The sequence below is a fragment of the Protopterus annectens genome, chromosome 4.part0 (genome assembly GCF_019279795.1).
Source record: "Protopterus annectens isolate FY-2018-M chromosome 4.part0, PAN1.0, whole genome shotgun sequence".
Classification (NCBI taxonomy): Eukaryota; Metazoa; Chordata; order Ceratodontiformes; family Protopteridae; genus Protopterus; species Protopterus annectens.
The window spans coordinates 77,127,552-77,148,358 of NC_056733.1; the positions used below are offsets into that span (position 1 = coordinate 77,127,552).

At 42.6% G+C, this 20,807-nt stretch overlaps 1 protein-coding gene across 2 annotated transcripts in view; it reads left to right on the top strand.

The window, feature by feature from the left end:
• Window positions 1-20,807, top strand: part of RNF157 (ring finger protein 157) — a 1,565,029-nt gene that overhangs the window by 1,149,193 nt on the left and 395,029 nt on the right. For both annotated transcript variants that reach the window (XM_044068100.1, XR_006364438.1), the window contains exon 6: window positions 11,348-11,414. In XM_044068100.1, the coding sequence (XP_043924035.1) occupies window positions 11,348-11,414 (67 nt within the window). The remainder of the gene's footprint in view (window positions 1-11,347; window positions 11,415-20,807) is intronic.

The window sequence follows — 20,807 nt, forward strand, 5'->3', positions numbered from 1 at the left end:
ACATAGTGTCCCAGGGATAAAAATTTTCTTTCCACACTCTACCAACCCCAAATGGATTCCCAGATCTACCTCCTCCAGTGGGCAGAGGCCAAAAAGCAAGCCCTTTCCCTGGTGTCTGTGAGAGCAATAGAGCACGTTCCTGTAGAACAGATAGGCCAAGGTTACTACTCCAGGCTCTTCCTGGTACCCAGAAAAGAGGGCACCTGGCACCCCATCCTTGATTTATCCATTCTAAACACCTTCCTGGTGGTACCAGAATTCAAAATGCTCACCCTTCAGCAACTACCTATGCTCTCCAAGGATGCCTGGCTAGCCAACCTAGACCTAAAAGAGACCTACCTACACATCCCAATCAGGGAATCTTGCAGAAAATGTGTATGATTCTGCATTTTCATTTCTCTGTGCTTCCCTTTGGCTTATCCTACTGCTCCCAGAGTTTTCACAAAATGCCTGTCTACCACCATTGCTTTTTGCAGGCAAAATAATATTCAAATTTACCTATACTTAAATGCTTGCCTAATTCAGGCAGACAGGAAAAGCTGCTCAAGCACCTGGCCTTTGTTAAGGACCTACTGACCTCCCTAGGGTACACTATCAACGAAAAGAAATCCAAACTAGTACCCAACCAAAAAAATTATATTCCTCGGAGCAAGCCTGAACAAAGCACCCCAGATGGCATTCCTTACATCAGAAAAGCAAACTTGCCCGACAGCCTATTTCTCTCAACTAGCCACCAGATCCCTGTTATCTGCAAGGAAAATCCTGCAAGCTCTGCGGTTCAGGGCATCTTGCATTCTACTCATTCCATATAACAGACTGCATATGAGAACTTCAGTGGTATCTAAAAACCTTTTGGTGTCAACACTGTCAAGACCTGGAAACTCTTATACCAATGATACCTTGTCTAAGGAAATATTTCCTTTGGTGGGCAGCAGCATGCTACCACAACAAGGGACTACCATTCTCACCACCCCACGCCCAGACCTTCACCACAGACGCATCAGACTGTTCCTGGGGTCACACATGAATGGCAGGTGCATACAGGGCCAATGGAGCCCACATCAAATACATCTGCACATCAACCAAAAAGAGATGTTAGCTGTCCAGCATGATAGGTTCATAGGTAGGTATTAGGCTATCTGCCCTAGGGCATTTATAAGCCCAGCCAGAATGTATTGGCTTTCGCCTCCCTTTTAGACTAGATTCCTGAGCCTCTGTTCAGCAGGGCCATAGAAGTGATCCCAGGAGCAAATTTACGATTTCCCATCCACTCATCAAGATTTCTCTTGAAGAGGGTCAGCGAGGGGCTCTGCCTAACATGGACTGGGATTCTATTGAGCACGGGAAGCCTTTGGGATATGAATCTATCACTCCAGCATGTCCGATTTATTGTTGTGTTAAGGTTTAAATCCCTGGAGCGTGTAGCTCTAATGGATCTGGTTTTCTTGAGGTGGAGCATGTCCAACAATTCCAGGTTAGACATGGCCTTGTATGTCAGGCAGAGATCACCTCTGTGTAGGCGGTAAGCAACTGAGTAGAGCTGAAGTTTCTTTAGTCGAGCTGCATAGGGCATCTGTTTGAGGCCCACAATCCTCTTGGTGAGGTATTTTTGAGGTCTCTCCAGCTGTTGCCGGTGTCGGGTAAGGTACATCCCAAATGGGGCATTGTACTCAATTATGGGCCTGATGAGCGATGAGTAGAGGGGCACAATGACCTCTCTTGATCTGGATGTCAACCCTTTCACGATTAGGTGGGCTATATAGAAGGCTTTTCTAACCACTTTGGCAATGTGATTGTCAAAGGAGAGGTTACTATCTACTTGGGTCCCCAGATCCCTGATTACTTATTTAGTAATTAGTGGATTACCTCCTATATGGTAGTTTGTGTGCACTTTGTTTTTCCCAAAGGGGATGACTATGCATTTTTTTGCATTTAGCTTGAGGCCATTGTTCTGACACCAGGTATCGGTCTCCGTAAGGCCCTTCTGAAGGATGCTTGTGTCAGCCGGAGAGTCGATTATGGCTCCCAGTTTGCAATCATCTGCGAACTTGGTCAGCCACAGTCCTCCCGTGTTTGCCTGTACCTCAGAGAAGTGTATACCGAACAAGAGGGGTCCCAGGACTGATCCCTGTGGGACGCCACTTGTAACTGGCTTAGAGTCGGACATGGCACCCGCGACTCTGACCATGTGAGTTCTATCTCTGAGCCAGTTTGCAACCTATCTTGTGACATATGGGTTGATATTTAAGCTGGTAAGCTTATTTATGATACCAGAGTGGGGTATTGTGTCGAAGGCCGTTGCGAGGTCTAGGTGTAGGCTGTGTGGACTACCTTTCCCTCATCTCAGGCTTTGGTAACTGTTTCAAAGAAGTCAACTAGGTTTAAGAGGCAAGATCTGCCCTTAACAAAGCCGAATTGGGTGGGGTCCAGTGTTTGGAGGTTCCCAATGTGTTTGTTTATGAGATCCATGATGATGCGCTCCATAGACTTGCAGACCCGGCTAGTCAGTCTTATAGGGTGATAGTTCCCGGGATCCATTGTGGCGCCACCTTTGTGGAGCGGGATCACTGTTGCTGTACACCATTCTTTGGGTACATAACCTGTGGTAAGGCTGAGTTGGAACAGTGAATTCATGTGAGGGTTTAGTTTGTTTTGGAGCTCGTGTAAGATGCAGCCCGGGATACCATCTGGTCCCATTGATGCTGTGTTTTTTTTACTTTGGAGAGGGCTGCTTTCACCTGTGTGTCTGTGATGTGTGGGGGACTGCATTCTTCTGGGATAGACACAGGCCGTTTTGGGGGGAAGTTTGCACTGAACCTATCCGCCAGGATGTTGGCAATGTCTGTGGGTTCAGTGCATTTTGTGCTATTTTGCACCAGCTCACAGCAGATCTGAGAGCTGCCACCCAGATTTTTGACGTAGCTAAAGAACGCCTTGTGATTATCTTTAGAGTCTTTGGCAATCTTTCTTTCAAAGCTGGCCTTTGATGATTTTATGAGGGATCGAAGTTTCTTGCTAGTACTGATCAAGGATGCCCTCCCTTTTTGGGATTTTGCCTTGTCATGTAATAGTTTCCTCCTCCTGTTGTATAGCTTATTTATGGCCGGGGTCCACCAGACTGGTCTCCTGTTCTTGGAGGAGTGAGTCTTGGTTTTACTTGGGATGGCACGATCCATGCATTCCTGTAGGTGCTCATAGAGTGCATTTGTAAAGGATTCTGTGGTTTGGGTAGCATTTTCCATTAGCCCGGGGGATTTGAAACTTTCCACCTCGGTCTTGAGAAGTGTGAAGTTTGCTTTTGAGAAATTTTTCACAGTGGTTTCCTTGGCTGGGGGTGGGGTCGGGATGTGGATGTCCATTGTGATAATTTATAGTCTGATCTTACCAACGAGGGATTTACCTCTGGTGTGGAACATTGAGCCCCCATGTTGGTGATGACCAAGTCCAATATGTTGTCCCCTCTTGTGGGAGTGGTGACCAGTTGTTCCATGGCATTTGAGTTTATAAACTCCAGGAACCATTGGGCAAAAGAGTTGGGACTTGAGTAGCTTTCCCAGTCAATGTTTGGGTAGTTGAAATCACCCAATAACATGGTGTTTGGTGAGACCTTCATATTCTCCAATGTTCTCAGGAATGCCGAGTGGGGATCCTGAGACAAGGTGGGTGATCTTGTAGCAGGCTATGAACTGAAAAGCAGTTTTACCTACTGTTAGTTGCACATGGATGGTCTCCGCTGCCTCGTGCAGTGCCACTAACCTGGAAGTGTGGGTATCCTTGATGAAAATGAATACTCCCCCACCTGTAGTATTCCGGTCTGCGTTCTGGGGCCGAAAGGAATGGTATGAGTTGAATCCTGGCAGTGCTGGGGTGCTCTCTGGAGCCTTGAACCAGATTTCTGTTACTGCACAGATATCGATTTTCTCCATACTGAGGAGTGCCTAGAGTGCGTGCATCTTGAGGTTTAGACTTCTGGCATTGAGTAGCATTACTCTTAGTTTTTTGTTTCTGGTATTGTCTATGGAGGTGAGTTTGTCTTTTGAGCCTTGCCTAAAAAAAGGCACTATGGGGGTGGCAAGAGCCTTAGCCAGTATTCGAAAGCCTAAGGGTGACAGGTGCAAGCCATCCCTGGCAAAGCAACGTGCCTTTTCTAGCATGTCATCCCAGGCTGACAGACGCTGGATCCCCTTTGAATGACACCAATAGCTTAGCCAATTGTTAAAATTGATAATTTTGTCTTTATACTGTGGCATCATTCCTGGTGAGGGCAATATGCTACTCAGGGTCAGGGTCATATTGGCCTGGGCTACATGATCAAAGAGCTCCTCTGTCTCTTTTCATGTAGTCCAGGGAGGTACGTCTCAGGTCATTCACACCAACATGGACAATGACAGAGTCCTATTTGTACCTGCTGTGGAGTGACCTGAGTGCCTGTGTTATGTGGCGGATCCTAGCTCCTGACAGGCAGCTTTCAGTGACCCTCTCCTTGTTCAGTCTGGTGTCTGACAATAGAGTCTCCAATTACTAGTGTATTAGGTGTGTTATTTAGCCTTAGGGGCTGCGACTGTGTGGCACACTGACTTTGTGAAGTATGTGATGCATGTAAGTTGTTGTGGGGTAGTGGTTGCTTGCATGTCTGCTTTGGCGGTCTGTGCTGCTTTGGCAGATTTTTATTTAGAGCCTCCGAGTATGTTTTTGTGAGTTTGTGTGTCTTGTTTGCTGGTGCGTTTGGTCTATGTGAGACTGGTTGTATGGTGCGAGTGGTTTCCTTCTCCTCCTGACTGACTATGCCAGTCTTGGGTTGAGAGAGCTCGGCCTCCAGTTTGGCTGTATAGTTGCATCTCTCACTCACAGATATTTGAGTTTGTTGGAAGAAGGAGAGGGTTGTCTGTGTACATAAGGCAATTGTAACATTGCCTCAAGATTCCCAAATTCACCAGCTGGACTGGAGAGTATACCTGAAACTGCACTTTGGACATGCCTGGATAGTTTAAAGAACTGGTTTATTGACTGACCGGAATGGACGAATAGGGAACCTTGTACTTCTGGATAGTATAATTGGGTGTAGTGCTAAAGTTTGTTAGTGCTTACTGAGAAATTTGAGCAAGTGCTGGGCTGTAGAATGAAGGTCGAGTGCTTACTTTGAGAGTTTGACTAGTTCTATGGGAAAATTTGAAGAGCAGACTTTGTGGAGCCGGGAATTGTTAAAAACTGCTTAAACGGCACTGTGCGACGTTGCGCAATGCACAATATCGTGCAAAACGGCGCTAAAGCGGGTTTTAAGGCAGGGAGTTTGAAAGAGGAAATGGCCCAAAACGGCCAATAAGCTACTAGTTACTGGGCTGAGACCACTCCTCGAGGGACAGATAGGCTGCTCAGAGCTCCCCACTCTCACTGGTGAACAAAGAAGCTTCCTCCTATCCAAGTAAGGATATGGGCAACACAGGAACTATGACACAGCCTAGAATTCAGCAGTACCTGAAAACTGGACTATTCTAGTTCAGAAAAGGCGGGAAACAAGGATTTTTTTTTTCACTTCTACAGCAGAAACTAGGCACAGGAATACAGTAAATGCTTTAGATCGGCTAGCGCACTTGAGTGTGTAGCCTACAACAATTAAACAAGGCAAAAACAACTTTTAAAGTGCAGAACACAAAAGACCCCTTCTCTCCTGAGGGGATCTACTGATCAAAACAGACACCACCACAGTGATGTGGTATATTAACAAGCAGGGAGGTGCGCACTCCTTCCCTCTATGCAGGCTCGGCATGACCATTTGGCGCACAGCCTCAGCCATGCCAACTACACCTGTTAGCACAATTCCTGCCAGGCTCTCTAAACTCTCTGGCAGACAACTTAAGCAGAAATCGTCTGGACCCACACGAGTGGCAGCTAAACCAAAGAACCTTCACCCTTACAACTCAGAAATAGGGCACCCCGAAGGTAGACCTCTCTGCTTCCCACTCCAACCATCAGCTCAGCAAGTTCTGCACCAGGGAGCCTCACTGGAGGGCCTGAAAAGTGGATGCTCTATCTTTCCAGTGGGTCAACCTCTCGGTCTATGCATTTCTCCCACTGCCTCTCATTGCCAGGGTACTGCTCAAAGTAAAGTAGGAAAAACCAAGGGTAATCTTGATTTCCCCAGACTGGCCATGCCAGAACTGGTAGACACTGCTGCGCAGCCTGTCCCCTCTGCCACCATGGCATCTCCCTCAGATCCCAACACTCCTGACCCAGAGGGAAGGAGAATTCATGCATCTGCAATTGCAGACCCTCAGTTTGGCAGCCTGGCTTATTCCCTGACCACTGTACAAACTGCCAATCTCCGTAAACTGGTTCTAGATGTACATGAGGCCAGACGCCTAGTACTAGAAAGTCTTATGCTGACAAATGGAAAAGGTTCTGCACCCAGATCCAGGCTAAGGGAGCCAATACCGCACAGCCCTCTCTACCTGTCATCCTGGATTACCTAACTGACCTACTACACAGTGGTCTATCCTTTTCCTCTATTAAAATTCATGCTTCTGCTATTTCTGCTAATTTCAGCACTGAGCAACCTCTTTTCTCACAGCCTGTCATAAAACAGTTCCTCAGAGGGGCTAGCAACTTGAGGCCACCCAGAAGAGCACCTACCCCAGCTTGGGACCTAAACTTTGTGTTAGAGAAACTCACCCAGCCGCACTTTGAACCAGCAGCTTCAGCAGAATTAAAGTTTATCTTATGGAAGACTGCCTTGCTTCTGGCCATCACTTCAGAAGAGTATCCGAGCTACAAGCACTAATGGTTGTAGAGCCCTTCATCATTTTCCATGCTGACAGGGTCTCCCTCAGGACTAACACATCCTTCATGCCAAAAGTGGTGTCCTGTGTGGCTCTCAACCAATCCATTCATTTGCCCACCTTTTTTCCCTTACCCACAAAAGAAGGGGGAAAGAATGCTGCACTCTCTAGATTGTGTACAGACAGCTCAGATTCCATCTAGACAGGACTAAATCATTCAGAAAGACTGATCAGTTGTTAGTCAGCTTTGCTGCAGGAGCAGAGGGTGAAGCCATATCCAAACAAACCATTTCCAAGTGGGTAGCACATTGCATCCATTTCTGCTACAAGCAACACGGAAAACCTCCCTCTAAGGGGGTCAGAACTCACTCTACCAGAGCAACCTCCACTTCTGCAGCTTTCCTCAGAGGAGTCCCCACTGGAGACATCCTGGAGGCTGCAACATTGACATCTGTTCATACCTTCAAGTATTACCACCTGCCTATCTTCTCCAAATCCAGAGCAGGCTTTTGCAACTGCAGTTTTGCAGGGCATCCTAGCCAACCCCCAGTCTTCTTGACTGCCTCCACCCTTTTCCTCAGTTTTGGGAATCAACCCAATCTCTCTGTCTCTTATTACAAGTAACTTTTGGTATTTACTTTCTTCCACCATATCCTGGCTTTCACTTGGGGGGGCTCTTGACAGGGCATGAAAAACTGATGTAATGGCGTTGGCTGCCTTACTTTATACTACTGATGACCTGATGTCAGTCCTGAAGCGACAGCAACCGATGCATAAATACTAAGCCTCTGGTATTCGGGCTGACTGAGGGCTACCCGTGCAGGGATAACCCAAATGTGATGACTGCAACAGTGAATACACTCGAACATCTATATTTATGCTAAGTGTACACAACTGTACTTTCTGGTGGCTGCCAAAACAGTTACTAGGAAATGGAATTAAAAGTCTATTTGAAGTATTGAATGTTGTAACAGAGAAAAGAGACCTGAAAGTGGGATCTTTAGAAAAGGTAGGAACAGATTGCATAGAAATTATGGGAACAGTACATGGAGAATAATGATCTGGAAGAGGAGTCAGGTTTAAGGGAAGGTAGAAGTGAGCAATTTATGTAATGTTGGATTGATGATGCATTATAGTATATGTTCTTTTGTGTAACCATGTAACTGGGAACATGTTTATATGGTTTGGTTTCTTTTATATAAATGTAGGTTTGTGTATGTCATAAGTGATAATTCAATAAGGGTTTTAAAATTATAAAAAAATAAAATAAAAGACATTTTGGCAAGATCATGACTAGTTCATATATATTTACTCTACAGTATCTTTGTGGGCTCTGTTCTTGGGCACTAAATAGCACTTTTCATATCCAGTATAAGATGTAAATGATCCTGTTGTTGTTTATTGTTCCTTTATTGCTTAGTTGGTGCACCGCTTCTAGAAGAAATAAAAATAACTGACCACTATTTCCATTTGGTAACACAGTATCATTAGTAGCTGCTGCTTCTTCTTTTTTTGGCTTTTCCCGGTTAGGGGTCGCCACAGTGGATCGATCACCTGTCTGCTCATGATTGGCAGTGGAGTTTTAAAATGTCGAGTTGCCAGCCCGGTGCCCAACCTCCCACAGAAGGCACACACACACACTCCCACCTAGGGTCAATTTAGAATGTTCAATCCACCTGCAGCATGTCTTTGGGATATGGGAGGAAACCCACGCGACCACAGGGAGGACATGCAGACTCCGCACAGAAGGCACCCCAGCCGAGGATCAAACCAGAGAACCTCTTGCTGTGAGGAGCAGTGCTAACCACTGCACCACTGTGGCCGCCCCAGTATCATTAGTAGCACTAAACTCCATTTTGCACCTCAAAATCATCTGTTCAGCCTTTCAGAAAAAAACAAAGTTGAACAGTTCAGCATTACTACTGTGGTGGCAGATTTGATTAACATGAGCAGAAAAATGTTTGCAATACTTCCATCTCTCGAATGTGATCAATCCTTATGTTAGTTTTTATTACTTTCTTTTTAAAACCGCATAAAAAATCCAGAGACAAAAGGTAGCACACACTTTCTCATTGCTGTAATAGTGGTAGAAACAAACTTCACTGCTGTACTGTGTAATGAGATGCATGTACAGTGTGCATGGGAATGCTCAGTGCATCACATAGGGGGGGTCTCAGCTGAACAGACTTCACTGCGTATGCAGATACATGTACAGTGTGCATGGGGAATGTACAGTACATTGCCTAGACAGTCTCAGCTGAGCAGACTTCATTGCTGCACTGTGTATGCAGTGCATATACAGTGCGCATGGGAATGTGCAGTGCATTGCATAGGGAGTCTCAGCTGAATTATTTTGGGGCAAGAGCACATCTGCACTAGATAATACTGCTGAAAGTAGAGTTCAAAAAAGGTTAGAAATGTATACACTGGTTAATCCACAACAATCCTATTCCTTCATCAAATCTTTTTTGATCCAATCTGATCTTCTCCTGTACCAAAACAAAGCAAAAAATTTGACTTTTGTCACAAAAACTACTCTGATCACAAATATACTTTTGCTATATCATCTGCACAAAATACTAGACTTGAGGTTTTACACATATTAAATTACTTGGAGTCATTATAGTTGATCAAGAAACCCTTATAAAGCATCTTGCAATCTCTGCCCTTTCATTTCTATTGCCAACTCCACCCTTTTAAAAAAAAACTGAAACAATGTTATAATAAAATAAAATTTACCACCCACCTCCCAAGGAAAATGCACCATTGCCTAGCAGCTAAACTGCTTGGAATTCCCCAAGTTTTAAAAATTGTCAACTTAAACTGGCCAGAGTATACTTGATCACTAAACAAATGTCCAGCACTGAAGACAGTAATACTATAATCTCCATCTAGATTTTTTTAGGTCTAAGGACATGCATCTTGCCCAAGTTTGGAGATGAAACTGTAAACATGGTGAAACAATGTGCTCCTATGTATCCAGATGTTGGAATATTCTCCCAAAAGACCCAATATGAATCATAAACCCAAATATTTCTAAGCAAACCTTAGGACCCATCCTCTGTAGTATCCTTTTGGTCTTACATAATCTAAGCTTCTGGTTTTCATATGAAGATCCAATAGCTTTGCCACACTTAGCAGTCCTGAACATGCCATCAAGTAATGCTCCCCTACATATTCTTTTGCAACTGTCTGTTAACCTAATGGAAGTTAACATAATTATTAGTACTTAGTAAAATGAAATGTAAATATGTGCAATGTAATGATTTTGAAGATGTATATGTTCTAATTTCTCATCTTACATGTGATAGTTACATTTAATAATTTGCTTTGTACTGCATGACATCATCTGTGATTTCTTAACTTTGGAGATTTTTCTCCCCGGGCCGCTGCGGAAAAGGGGCTTGTCATGGCCCATTCAGACATTCCTGGTAAACAAATGCGAATAAATAAATTAATAATCGTGATAACCAGCACCTGAGGAATGCTGAAGCTGGATTTGCACCAGCTACACTTTCATGTGCAGCTTGTTTTGGTTGTGGATAAGTCTGGCTTTACCTCCCATTGGATTGTGATGATCACAATATGCTGTTTTATTACCCAAAGTAATCTTTAGTTGCAGCTGTCTGGTGTAAATAAGATGTATATGACTGCATATATTTGTGTGCGTGTGTATGCATACATACATACATACATATATATATATATATATATATATATATATATATATATATATATATATACATACATACACACACACACACACACACACACACACACACACGTCTATGTCTGTTTGTCGAAAACGCACTTTCTCAACAAACTGAAGATCGAACCCACTTAAGCGAAAGTGCACTATATCGACAATGCACTTTCACAAAAGCCGAGTCACTGAAGCACATTACAGTGAGGATAAGGGAATATATCCTTTTCCCCACTGTAGTGCGATCTCTGAGTTAGTATGTTTAAGTAGGGGTGGTGGGGTACAGCTTCCCATATGGGGAGTGCAGGGGGCGTTTAAAGTGTTTTTCTTCCCCCCCCCCCCCAATTCAGTGAATCTGCTTTTGCAAAAGTGTACTTTCGATGTAGTGCACTTACCGGTTTCTACTTTTCTTGTTCGAGATTTTGAAATTTCAGTCAAGAAAAGTAGACCCATAGATACACACACACACACACACACACACACACACACACACACACACACACACCAGTGTTTTATATAGTAGTTTCCTGAAAAGCACACATTATAAATATATTAAGACACTCCAGTGAGAATATTGTTTGGCTACTGTCCTACAAACTGCTGTTTTCGATTAGCTAAGATGTGTTTTATTTTTTCATATTGCTTCCCTTTAAGCATATTGCTTAAGTAATTTTGATGATATCTTCATGCTATGAATTAACTATTTAAATGTTGTACTTAGTCATGTAGCAAGAAGTGAATAATGCATTGCATTTGTTGTTGGGATATGTCTTTCATTCTATACTAAATGTTACATAATCAGTTGTTTGTAACACTGCCTAATTTTTGCATATTTTCTGAAAAGATTGTCCTTTTTTCTTTGTTTTAGCTTAGTTTTGACATGGACAGAGAAGTGTTTCCTATGGTGGTCTGCGCAGTAGTGGATGATGCTGCTGGTATGAAATTCTTATTTCTTTCATTAATTATAGGAAGGTAATAACCAGTTTCAAGTTAAAACCATCAGCACAGTTGCATAAAAAAGTACTCTGTAAATTCTGCTTAAAGAAATGGCAGTATTAAGCGGGTGGCCATTGCAGCTGTCCTGTTAGATGAGAAATTTCTGGAAGTTTTCAAAAAAAATATTTCTGGAAGGAATTTCTGAAAGCAAGTTTTTTTGGGTTTGCTTTTGGTATGCTTTAGATGCTTAGCGCATGTTCTTGGATGAAAGAACTACTGAATTTGAAGAATGTTGCCTGATTATTATATAGTGAGCAAGTACACTCCTGTGGCACAGCGTTATGATACCTTGTGTTCATTGCAAGTGTCAGTCCTTTTGTAGAAGGCATTAAAACAATTCTACATGTCATAAAAATGTAGATTTTCTGGAAGCAGGTGGGAGTTGTATGGACTTCTTAGTATGCCTGTTTTCTTAATGTCTGCATTTCTTAATATCTGTATAAGTTACAGATCCTGTTAACAGCTGATTTAAAATATCCAGAATGATAAGTAGAATAAAGGGGTATTTCTTGGGCTAATAAGTACTTGAGCACCAAACATGCCTACGTTAAGACTGGTAGAAAAACAAAGGAGACTTTTATTGATGAAGAGGGCTGTATTAGATAACGTACAGAAATGGTCTTAAAAGTAATATTTGGAGGGAACTGATGAAGGATAGGAGTGAGACCAGTGCTAGCGCACCCTTCCTGGAGGGCAGGAGCGAGGGAAGAGAGGCTGTTAGACCCACTACTTTACTGACATGCAGCAGAAGCGTGGACTGCTTTAAGTACACCAACTGGATTTGGGCCATGATGGGAGTGTGCACATCAAGCAATGCACTCTATAGCTGAATTCAGGCATGCGTGGTGTTACGCATGTACAGGAGTCAAGTTTAGGGGTTGGAAAGAGTTTCCACTGCTTGTCCTGTAGGTTGTTGCTTATCCTAAGAAGTTTTTGTTGGCTTTAACACTGACTTCAGCAAATTCTAACTGTATTTATATGGTATGGGGGTTATTGTTAGAATGGTCAAGGCTTTAGATTAGCTGCTAGCTTGACAAGCCTTTTAATACTACAGCCTGTGAAGTCGTCCATGACTTATTGGTAGCTCTACCAGTTTGCCCAGTATACTTCTGCCTGGAAAGAATGGCAGTAAGTGGTGTGTGATACACTTGTTACTAATTTCTCCAGCTTGTCTTATTCACTGACTGCCCACCAGAACTTGTGACAAGAATGATGGCATGAAAGGGATGTGCGAAGCTCTTCAGCATAACAGTTTTAACATCATTCTGTTCTGTACTTGGCATCACTTGCATCAGAACGTTGCGGTAATGATTTGTTCAGCACCTTTCTTGAGCACAAGTGGGTTGCCATTGTAGCATGAGAGATGAATGTTGCTTCCACAAGGGATATCGTGCTGTCACTACCACTGTAACTCATTTGGGCATCTGATGGACTTGTCTGTTTTCTCTTCCTGAAATGTTAGCCTTTCATGTCAGTTCCACAGTGCATTCTAATCTAGCACCTGTTAATGCTGGAACCGTTTCCCTTTTCCTTTAAGAATAAATAAGTTCATTATGTTGTCACACCTGCTCGCTGAATGACAAAGAAAAGAGTTGATAGCTGCAACTTTTGAACATCTTATTTTACTTTGCCAGGGAGATGTCACTAGATACATCCTAGGGTCTTCCTAGTGACCATTCCTTCATCCCTGTCACACTTCATTCATGAAGGCATTTGTTGATTAAGGTTGCCTGTTTACATAAGAGCAAACATTCCTTTTCCTTGGATACCCAGAAAAGAGTTATTAGGGAAACAGGAAATTACAAGCCCATTAAAGAGATACAGTAACAGCTTTCCAAAGATTACAGACCATTAGGGATGACTAACGATTTAAGACCAGACATGGCACAGAGTTTTTGTTGGTTCACTTCCTTTTACACAGACATATACCTTCCTGTCTTGACTGAACATTTGTTCTTTGCCCCGTGTGACTCAGTTTGTTCCTTCCCGCTGGGGCTTGAGTTGTTCCTTCCAGATGGGGCTTGAGTTATGGTAATGAGTCTTTCCTTATCTTAACTTAAAATCATTTCCTTGAACCTCATCAAGAGGCTGCATGTACTAATTGGCTTCCCTTAAAAAGAAATTTTACTAAATGCAGTTGCCCTGCATGTGAAATACAGAAAGACAAAATTAGCTAATTTGTTGCCAGGCAGAAATTACTGCTATAATAAATAACCAGAAGTTTTTAAAGTTGGGCAGTGTGTGATAGTTACATGCTAAGTACTGTGTCTCTGTCAGGATATCATAGCTATCTGTGTGTTTATGTACGTGTTCACTTGTGCTAAATGAATACAAGCATGATGGAGTCCTCAAAAATCTTATGTAAAAACACAATTGTCACAATTGAAATTAAAAGACAGTTTGAGTAAGGTGCTATCACAGTTTTTCTGAGTCTTTCACTTTATCTGCTAAGTACCATGCTGGGCACCAGAGATGTGATTAATATAGTGAACTGTGAATTTGCTTGATGATGATTTATTAAATTTCCAGATTGTCGTCTTGTATTCTTTTCTTTGTGGTTGTGTGGGGGTATGATTTGATGGTTTGGGCTAGGTGTACTCTGCATCTTGCAAGGCAGAAGCTCTTTGTATGACTTCTTTGTGAGGTCTTTTCCTACTGTAAAATAGCTACATTGTTGTAGCTGTAACTGTTACTCATTTCAGATGTAAGGAGCTTCAACATTAAAGATCCAGTGTTGTCTTTTTTTTGTCTGTTTCAGCATGTGGTTGTTTGATCCCTTTGAGGTCTGCTTCAATAGCTTGATCTTTGAGATCTAGTCAGTTTGCTAGGAGTCTCTGAGCTAGATGTTGATTGAATGATGAAGGGAAGTGTTTGAGGACTCCAAATTGGGAGTCCTCGACTCCATCTTGAGGAAGAGACTAGGATCAGCCCCTTTGACCCAGACTGTACACTTCCAATGCTAACTCCATTTTGGAGCTGGAATACATTGGCTATAACATTCTCAGTGTACCAGCTTTGGAGCCGATAGCCCTGGTGACTTTGGCTTTGACTTCTTCCCTCACTCGCTTGACAATGATTCACTCTGCTAAAGTAGAGTCCTGGAGCCACAGCTTTGGAGTCTGAGTACTGACAGTGGAGTCAACTCCGAGACATTTAGAGCCTTCCCTACCACTCAGGGCTTTGGCCCTGGACAGCTCTGTTCTGAGGCCCTCCTTAGAAGCATCAGCCCTTGGAATCCACGGAACTACCAATTCTGCTGTTTTAGATGGCGCTTTCTTGGCTCCATTGGCTGAGTCGGCTTTTGAGGCTGTGGAGAGGGCCTTGGATGGGCGAGATGACTGGCACATGTTCCAAGTTTGGATCCATCCAGACTTTCCCTGAAGATTTCTCCTCCTTCCTCTTATTCTGGTCAACAGAGACAGATCCTATTAACTTTGAGACCACTCAGCATTTGAGCTCCATGTCTGACTGATGAGTCTTCCTCAGAATTCCAAGGCACATTCCTCAGAAGAGGACTTGCAAGCAGAAGCATATTGACTCCTCTCCTGGGTCAGTCACACAAGACACCAGCTTTGAGGGAGAAGGCTCCCCAAGGTCCCTCCCTGCCCCACCGAAGAGGTCTCCTTTAGAGACATCCTTGAATTAATGAAACCAAAGAGGGGATGGTCCACCGAAGCCTCTTTTTGATGAGTCAGTGTTTTTCGAAGTTTTTGACTCCGGCTCTTATTCTGGGTGGTCTCCCCTCCTGACACCTTAGTTGATCTCTCATAGCCCAAAAAGCCTGGAAGGAACTTAACACAGCAGAGTCCTGAAAAAATGGACAAAATTCTAGTTGCCTCCAAAGAAAAATAAACATTGGGACAAGAGTTCCCCTGTAGATGCCATGGTGGTAGCAGCAGCCACAAAAAAAGGAACTGTCCTAAGAAAGTTCTCCTGTTCATCCCCTTAACAGGGAGTCAAGGGCATTAGACACACTTGGGAAACACTTGCGCTTCAGTGACATTTGCTCTCTATGCACTGAACTATATGGCACACCTGATATGTTCTCAGAGGGATTTGGTCAAGGAGCTATAGTTCCAGTGCTGGGTAACTTACCTTTGGATATCCAGAAATCTGTGGATACCCAGTTGTCTACCCAACAGTCCTTGAATGTTGCCATGAGACTGCTGTCCAGTGCAGCAGATGGCACAGCAGGAGTAGCAGGAACAGATATTACCATGCAATGTTATACCTGGATGTGGCTCTGTGACTTGGCGGAAAGCTTTAAGATGTCCTTCATAAATGCCCCCTATGATGGGTCCACCTTTTTTGGACCAACAATAAAGGAAACTCTTACCAGGAGTGAGCAGGACAGTAAGACCTTGTTTGCCATAGGAATCCGTTTTTCAATCTGTGACTACCCAGCACTGCCAACCAGTAATCAAGGAGTGCCAGTCCACACCACTGACAACAGTGGGAGACATTCACTGAGAGGATAAACAGGTACATACACAGTATTTCCAGATGCAGCTCTCTGCATTAAGTCCAATTTCCCTTAAGAGCACACAGAGACCACAGTTAGTCTGGGGCTGGTTTCTCACTCTTTCTCCAGATCCCCAATAAGACTCCCCAGTGGCACAGCTATAGAGTTGAGAGCTCAGCTGAGTGATCAAGCCAAGTCCTCCAGCATCCTCTCTTTCCAACCAGTGCTTCATGTCCCTACCCAAGCAGCTGACACACACACACACACACACACACACACACACACACACACACACACACACACACACACACACACCTGGGAAGGACTGGCACAGGTTTACTAGCTATGCCCCCTTCTGCCCAGCCTATAACGTAATTTTCACTGCCACCAGTCACTTCTTATAAGCTGCTTTATGGCCCTTAACAAAGGATGTCCAATTTTACTGTGTAATATTAATATTAATACAAATGGTAGTTTGACCAAGAGCAAAGCTGTTAGGAGTGGCCCACAGTGTCACCAAATAAATAATGCAAGTACTCTCAAAACTTAAATATCTCTATATAGATCAGCCACAATGAAAGGGTTTAAATATATTTAATAATAAAAGTACAAGACAATACTAAATATATATTCACAGTAACATCAGAGTTCAAAATCACAGGAAATATTTAAAACAACATTACAGTACAGGCTCACACAAATAAAGAAAAACAAAATCTAACCTAAGCTTTGCTATATTCCTGACTGTATCTAAGAAAGTTATACTGTTCCCTAGAAACTTACTTCATTAGAGCATCTTAAACACAGCACTTTACAAGTAGCTTTTCAACAGAGACATCTGTACAGAGCAGTTTGATATACAGATGACATACAGTTCTAATACATTTGTAACACAAGCATTTTGTATAAATTGATTTGATATTCACAAATGACATATAATTATTTACAAAATTCCAGCTACCTGTGCTTGGCAGTACCTCTTTTTGTCACACTTCTCGCCCCCTTCGAAGACTGAAGCTAGTTTTTAAAGTAACCCTTGAGAAATGTTGCTTGAGAGGGATGAAGCCTAAATGGGAACACATTACCCCATATTCTGTCTTGAGATTCCATCTGCCTTGGCATTGCTATCCCCAGTACAGTGCTGCACTGTCATGCCATATGCCTGCAATCCTAGGCTCCACTGTAGTAATTTGGGATTTTGCTGCCTGGCTCCCTGTAGCCATAGACCCTCGCAGATGCCTCCTATTGCAAATGCGTAGCATCAGGGCCTCCCTATTATGATAATGCTTCATCATGTTAACATGGTACAGTTTGTGTCCCTGCCTAGCATTATACCATGTAGTTAACATCATTGACCTTCCTTACACTTTGAAGGGTCCTTCCCAAGCTGCCTGCAGCTTATTGTATCTGACAGGAATGAGAACCATAATCTGCTGCCCCACAGCATACTCTCTAGCTCGAGCACTCCTATGATACCAGACCTTTTTCTGCTGTTGTGCTTTTGCCAGGTCTCCTGGGCCAAGCCCATGAGGAGTTCCCTAAGCCTTGTCCTGAGGTATAGGACATATGCCACAACAGACTCCTTGTGGGATTCACATTCACCCCCTCCCACTCATTGGGAATCAAATCTAGAGGTCCCCTTACCCTGTCCCCATATAGTAACTCAAAGGGTGAAAAACCTGTGGATTCCTGGGGCATCTCCCAGTTAGAAAATGGATGGAGCAAATATTAGTCCTACTCCATCTTAAGCTGGTCTGCAAATGCCCATAGCGTGGTCTTTAGTGTAGCATTTAACCTCTCCACCAGACCATTAGTCTGGGGGTGGTAGGGAGTGGTCTTTAGGTGGTTCATCCCACAGTGTTTCCACAGACAAGCCAGCAGGTCTGACATTAAATTGGCACGTCTGTCAGTCAGTATTTCTTTTGGGAAATCTACCCTGCTGAAAATCTCTAACAAAGCATTTGCCACCTTTTCTCCCTCAATGGAGGGCAGAGCCACTGCCTCAGGGTATCTGGCAGCATAATCTACTACCACTAGGATATACTTCTCTGTGAAATTTGGGGTACTCGAAGGCCCCACAATATCCATAACTACCCTCTGAAACGGCTCCTAAATCACAGCCAAAGGCATTAAAGGAGCTTTCACCTCATCTCCGGCCTTGTCTACTTTTTGGCACTGCTCAGAGGTCCTGCAGTACCTTGTTACATCCCTGGAAATTCCAGGCCAATAAAAGTTCTGCATAATACATCTCTTGGTATGGTTTGTGCCCATATGACCTGCAAAGGAAATGTCATGGGCTATGGCTAGAAGTGCCAGATGGTAGGCTTTGGACACTAACAGCTGCTGTATTACCTGACCCTCTAGCCCACCCTCAGGGGTCCACTCTGTACAGTAACCCTTTGTCCCAGTATACAGATTGCATGTTCTCACGGGCCTACTCTCTCAGTTGTCTTGATGCTGTTTTATGCCCTTTAGTTCAGTCATCCCACCCTCATTCAGTCTTTTTTTTTTTTTTTTTTTTAAGAAACATTTTTATTGAATTATCAGATGACAGAGTCTCATATATAGTTACCTAAATGAAAGCAAACCATACTGACATATTTTCAGTTGCAAACACTATACATCACATTTATATGCAATCATTGTTAAGTCAAACATTACAGAGCTCATTCAGTTCTTGCCTTCCCTTAAACCTCATTCCTTCTTCAAAACATTATTCTGCACGTGTTCCTGCAATTTGCTCCCTCCTTTTTCTAGAGATTCCAATTCCAGTTCTTTTATTTCTGTTACTGTATTCACTATTACTAGTATGGTTGGTTTAGAATTTGATTTCCATTTTGTAGTAATTGCTTTTTTGGCAGCCACCAGAATTAGAATTAGCAAGGCCTTACTGTGCCTGTGCAATTCTGATTCTGTATCACAGCTCAAAAAATAATTTCATTAGTTACACCAATTTGCTCCTCCAGTATTTGACAGAGCAGTCTACAGAACATTTTTAAAAGTCTGCCAACTCATTACATTCTCAAAAATATGTTCCCAATTCCCTCTTTCTTCCTGATCACTCCTTCAACATTTACAGTGTACCTGAAGAAAAATTGTTTGGAGTCTGCTTGGTGAGTAAAATACCTGCGCAAACACTGCCAAGTAAAGATACTACATTTTCTGGACTTTGTTGCATATTTGGGTGCCATACATATATCCTAACATAGTTTTTGTGAATTGCTTATCAAATCCATCCTTCCCAGTCCTTTCTAACCTCCTCTAATTGATTCCTGTAGTTAAGATGCAATACATTATATGCCATACTATTTATTCCTTTTTTGACAGCAGCTTCTGTTCTAGACTACTAAAAAAAACTCTACCAGTGCTGGTGTTTCACTTAGGATCTGGTATTCCTTTCTCTTTGCCTGTACTCTAAAATCAGTCCTTAATAGGGAAGGCAGTCTGTAGCCTGCAGTCCAAATGAATTATTAACCTCTTCCCATTCTGCTATCTTTTCCACTCTATTTGCTCCCAATACCTGGTTCCTTTACAAGTTTTCTCCACTAAATTCCATCCGCCTCTTGCCTAATCTCTGTACTCCTAATTGCAGTCTTCAGTATTAGCAGAATTTCCTATCTCCATTCCCGTGTTGGCTTAGTTCTTAGAATCCTTTACTTTATGATTATAATATTCTGCATGGTTATTTTTATTCTCCTTAAGGATCTGCATCAAAACTTTCCAGAATCTCCTTATTTTTGAGTTTTCCCCATTTCATCATAATCTCCTTCTACTTCAAAATTATAGCTTTCTGCTTGCGCTATGTACAAGAACTTTAACTGTGTAGCTCTGAAATATCCCTTCAAATCAGGTAATCTCAAACCACCTTGTATTGGAAGGATCAACTAATCCCACTTGAGTCTTGCCCTCTTTCCCTCCAAGATAAAATCTTTTAACTCTTTATTAATCGCTATCCACAACTTCTCCTCTGGTTGATAAAAATATGCCTGATTTGTGTATAAACATTTTTCACTGCTTGTATCTTGCTATCCAGATTCATAAGAGAGCTTCCAGTTTCCCAGTTTTTTTGTATTATCTATTGTGTAGTCACTTCCCACATATCTTTAGCTGCCATAACAGAATCCTTTTTTACCCATATTACTAAGTACTTCCTAGTATCATGTCCCCATAAATACGGGTATTGCTGAACCAGTTCATATTTGGGTACATAGTCTGCAGTTATTGCCTTTCTTTTATCTTGGTAAATTTTGTATCCCAAAAAGACTTGGAAATTCTCCAAATGTTCCACAACACTGAAATGTCCTTTTCTGGTTTTATCCAGTACAAAATAATATCTGCATATAAAGCCAGCTTTTCTTGATTGCCGTACCAATTACATCCTTGAATTATTTTCTTTGCCAGAGGTTTTAAATATAATGGAAATAACAAAGTGGAAGGATGACACCGCTGCCTTGTTCTTTTGTTCAAACAGAACTTGTCAAAGAGGAACCCCACAGTTTAATTTTCACCTCCAATCTCTCATGCATCCACCTAATTAAACCTTATTTTGTGAGGGAATGCAAATGTTTCCATTGCTTACTCATAAAATCCCAGTTTACTCTGTTGAATGCTTTCTCTGCATTATGACCCACCAACAGCATTGGTATTTTCTTGCATTCTACTTCCCTCTGGATAATCATTGTTGTAGTAATGCTGTCAAATGTTTGCCTCCCCCTCTACAAAACCACATTGGTCCATATCTGTTGATTTTTGGCATCACCTTTGCCATTGTTTTGGCCGTTATAGAAGAATCAAAATGCTCCTATATAAAGCTGGATCGGATAGTTGTTTGCCATCTTTTAGGTATTATAGCTACTACAGCTTTCTTTCA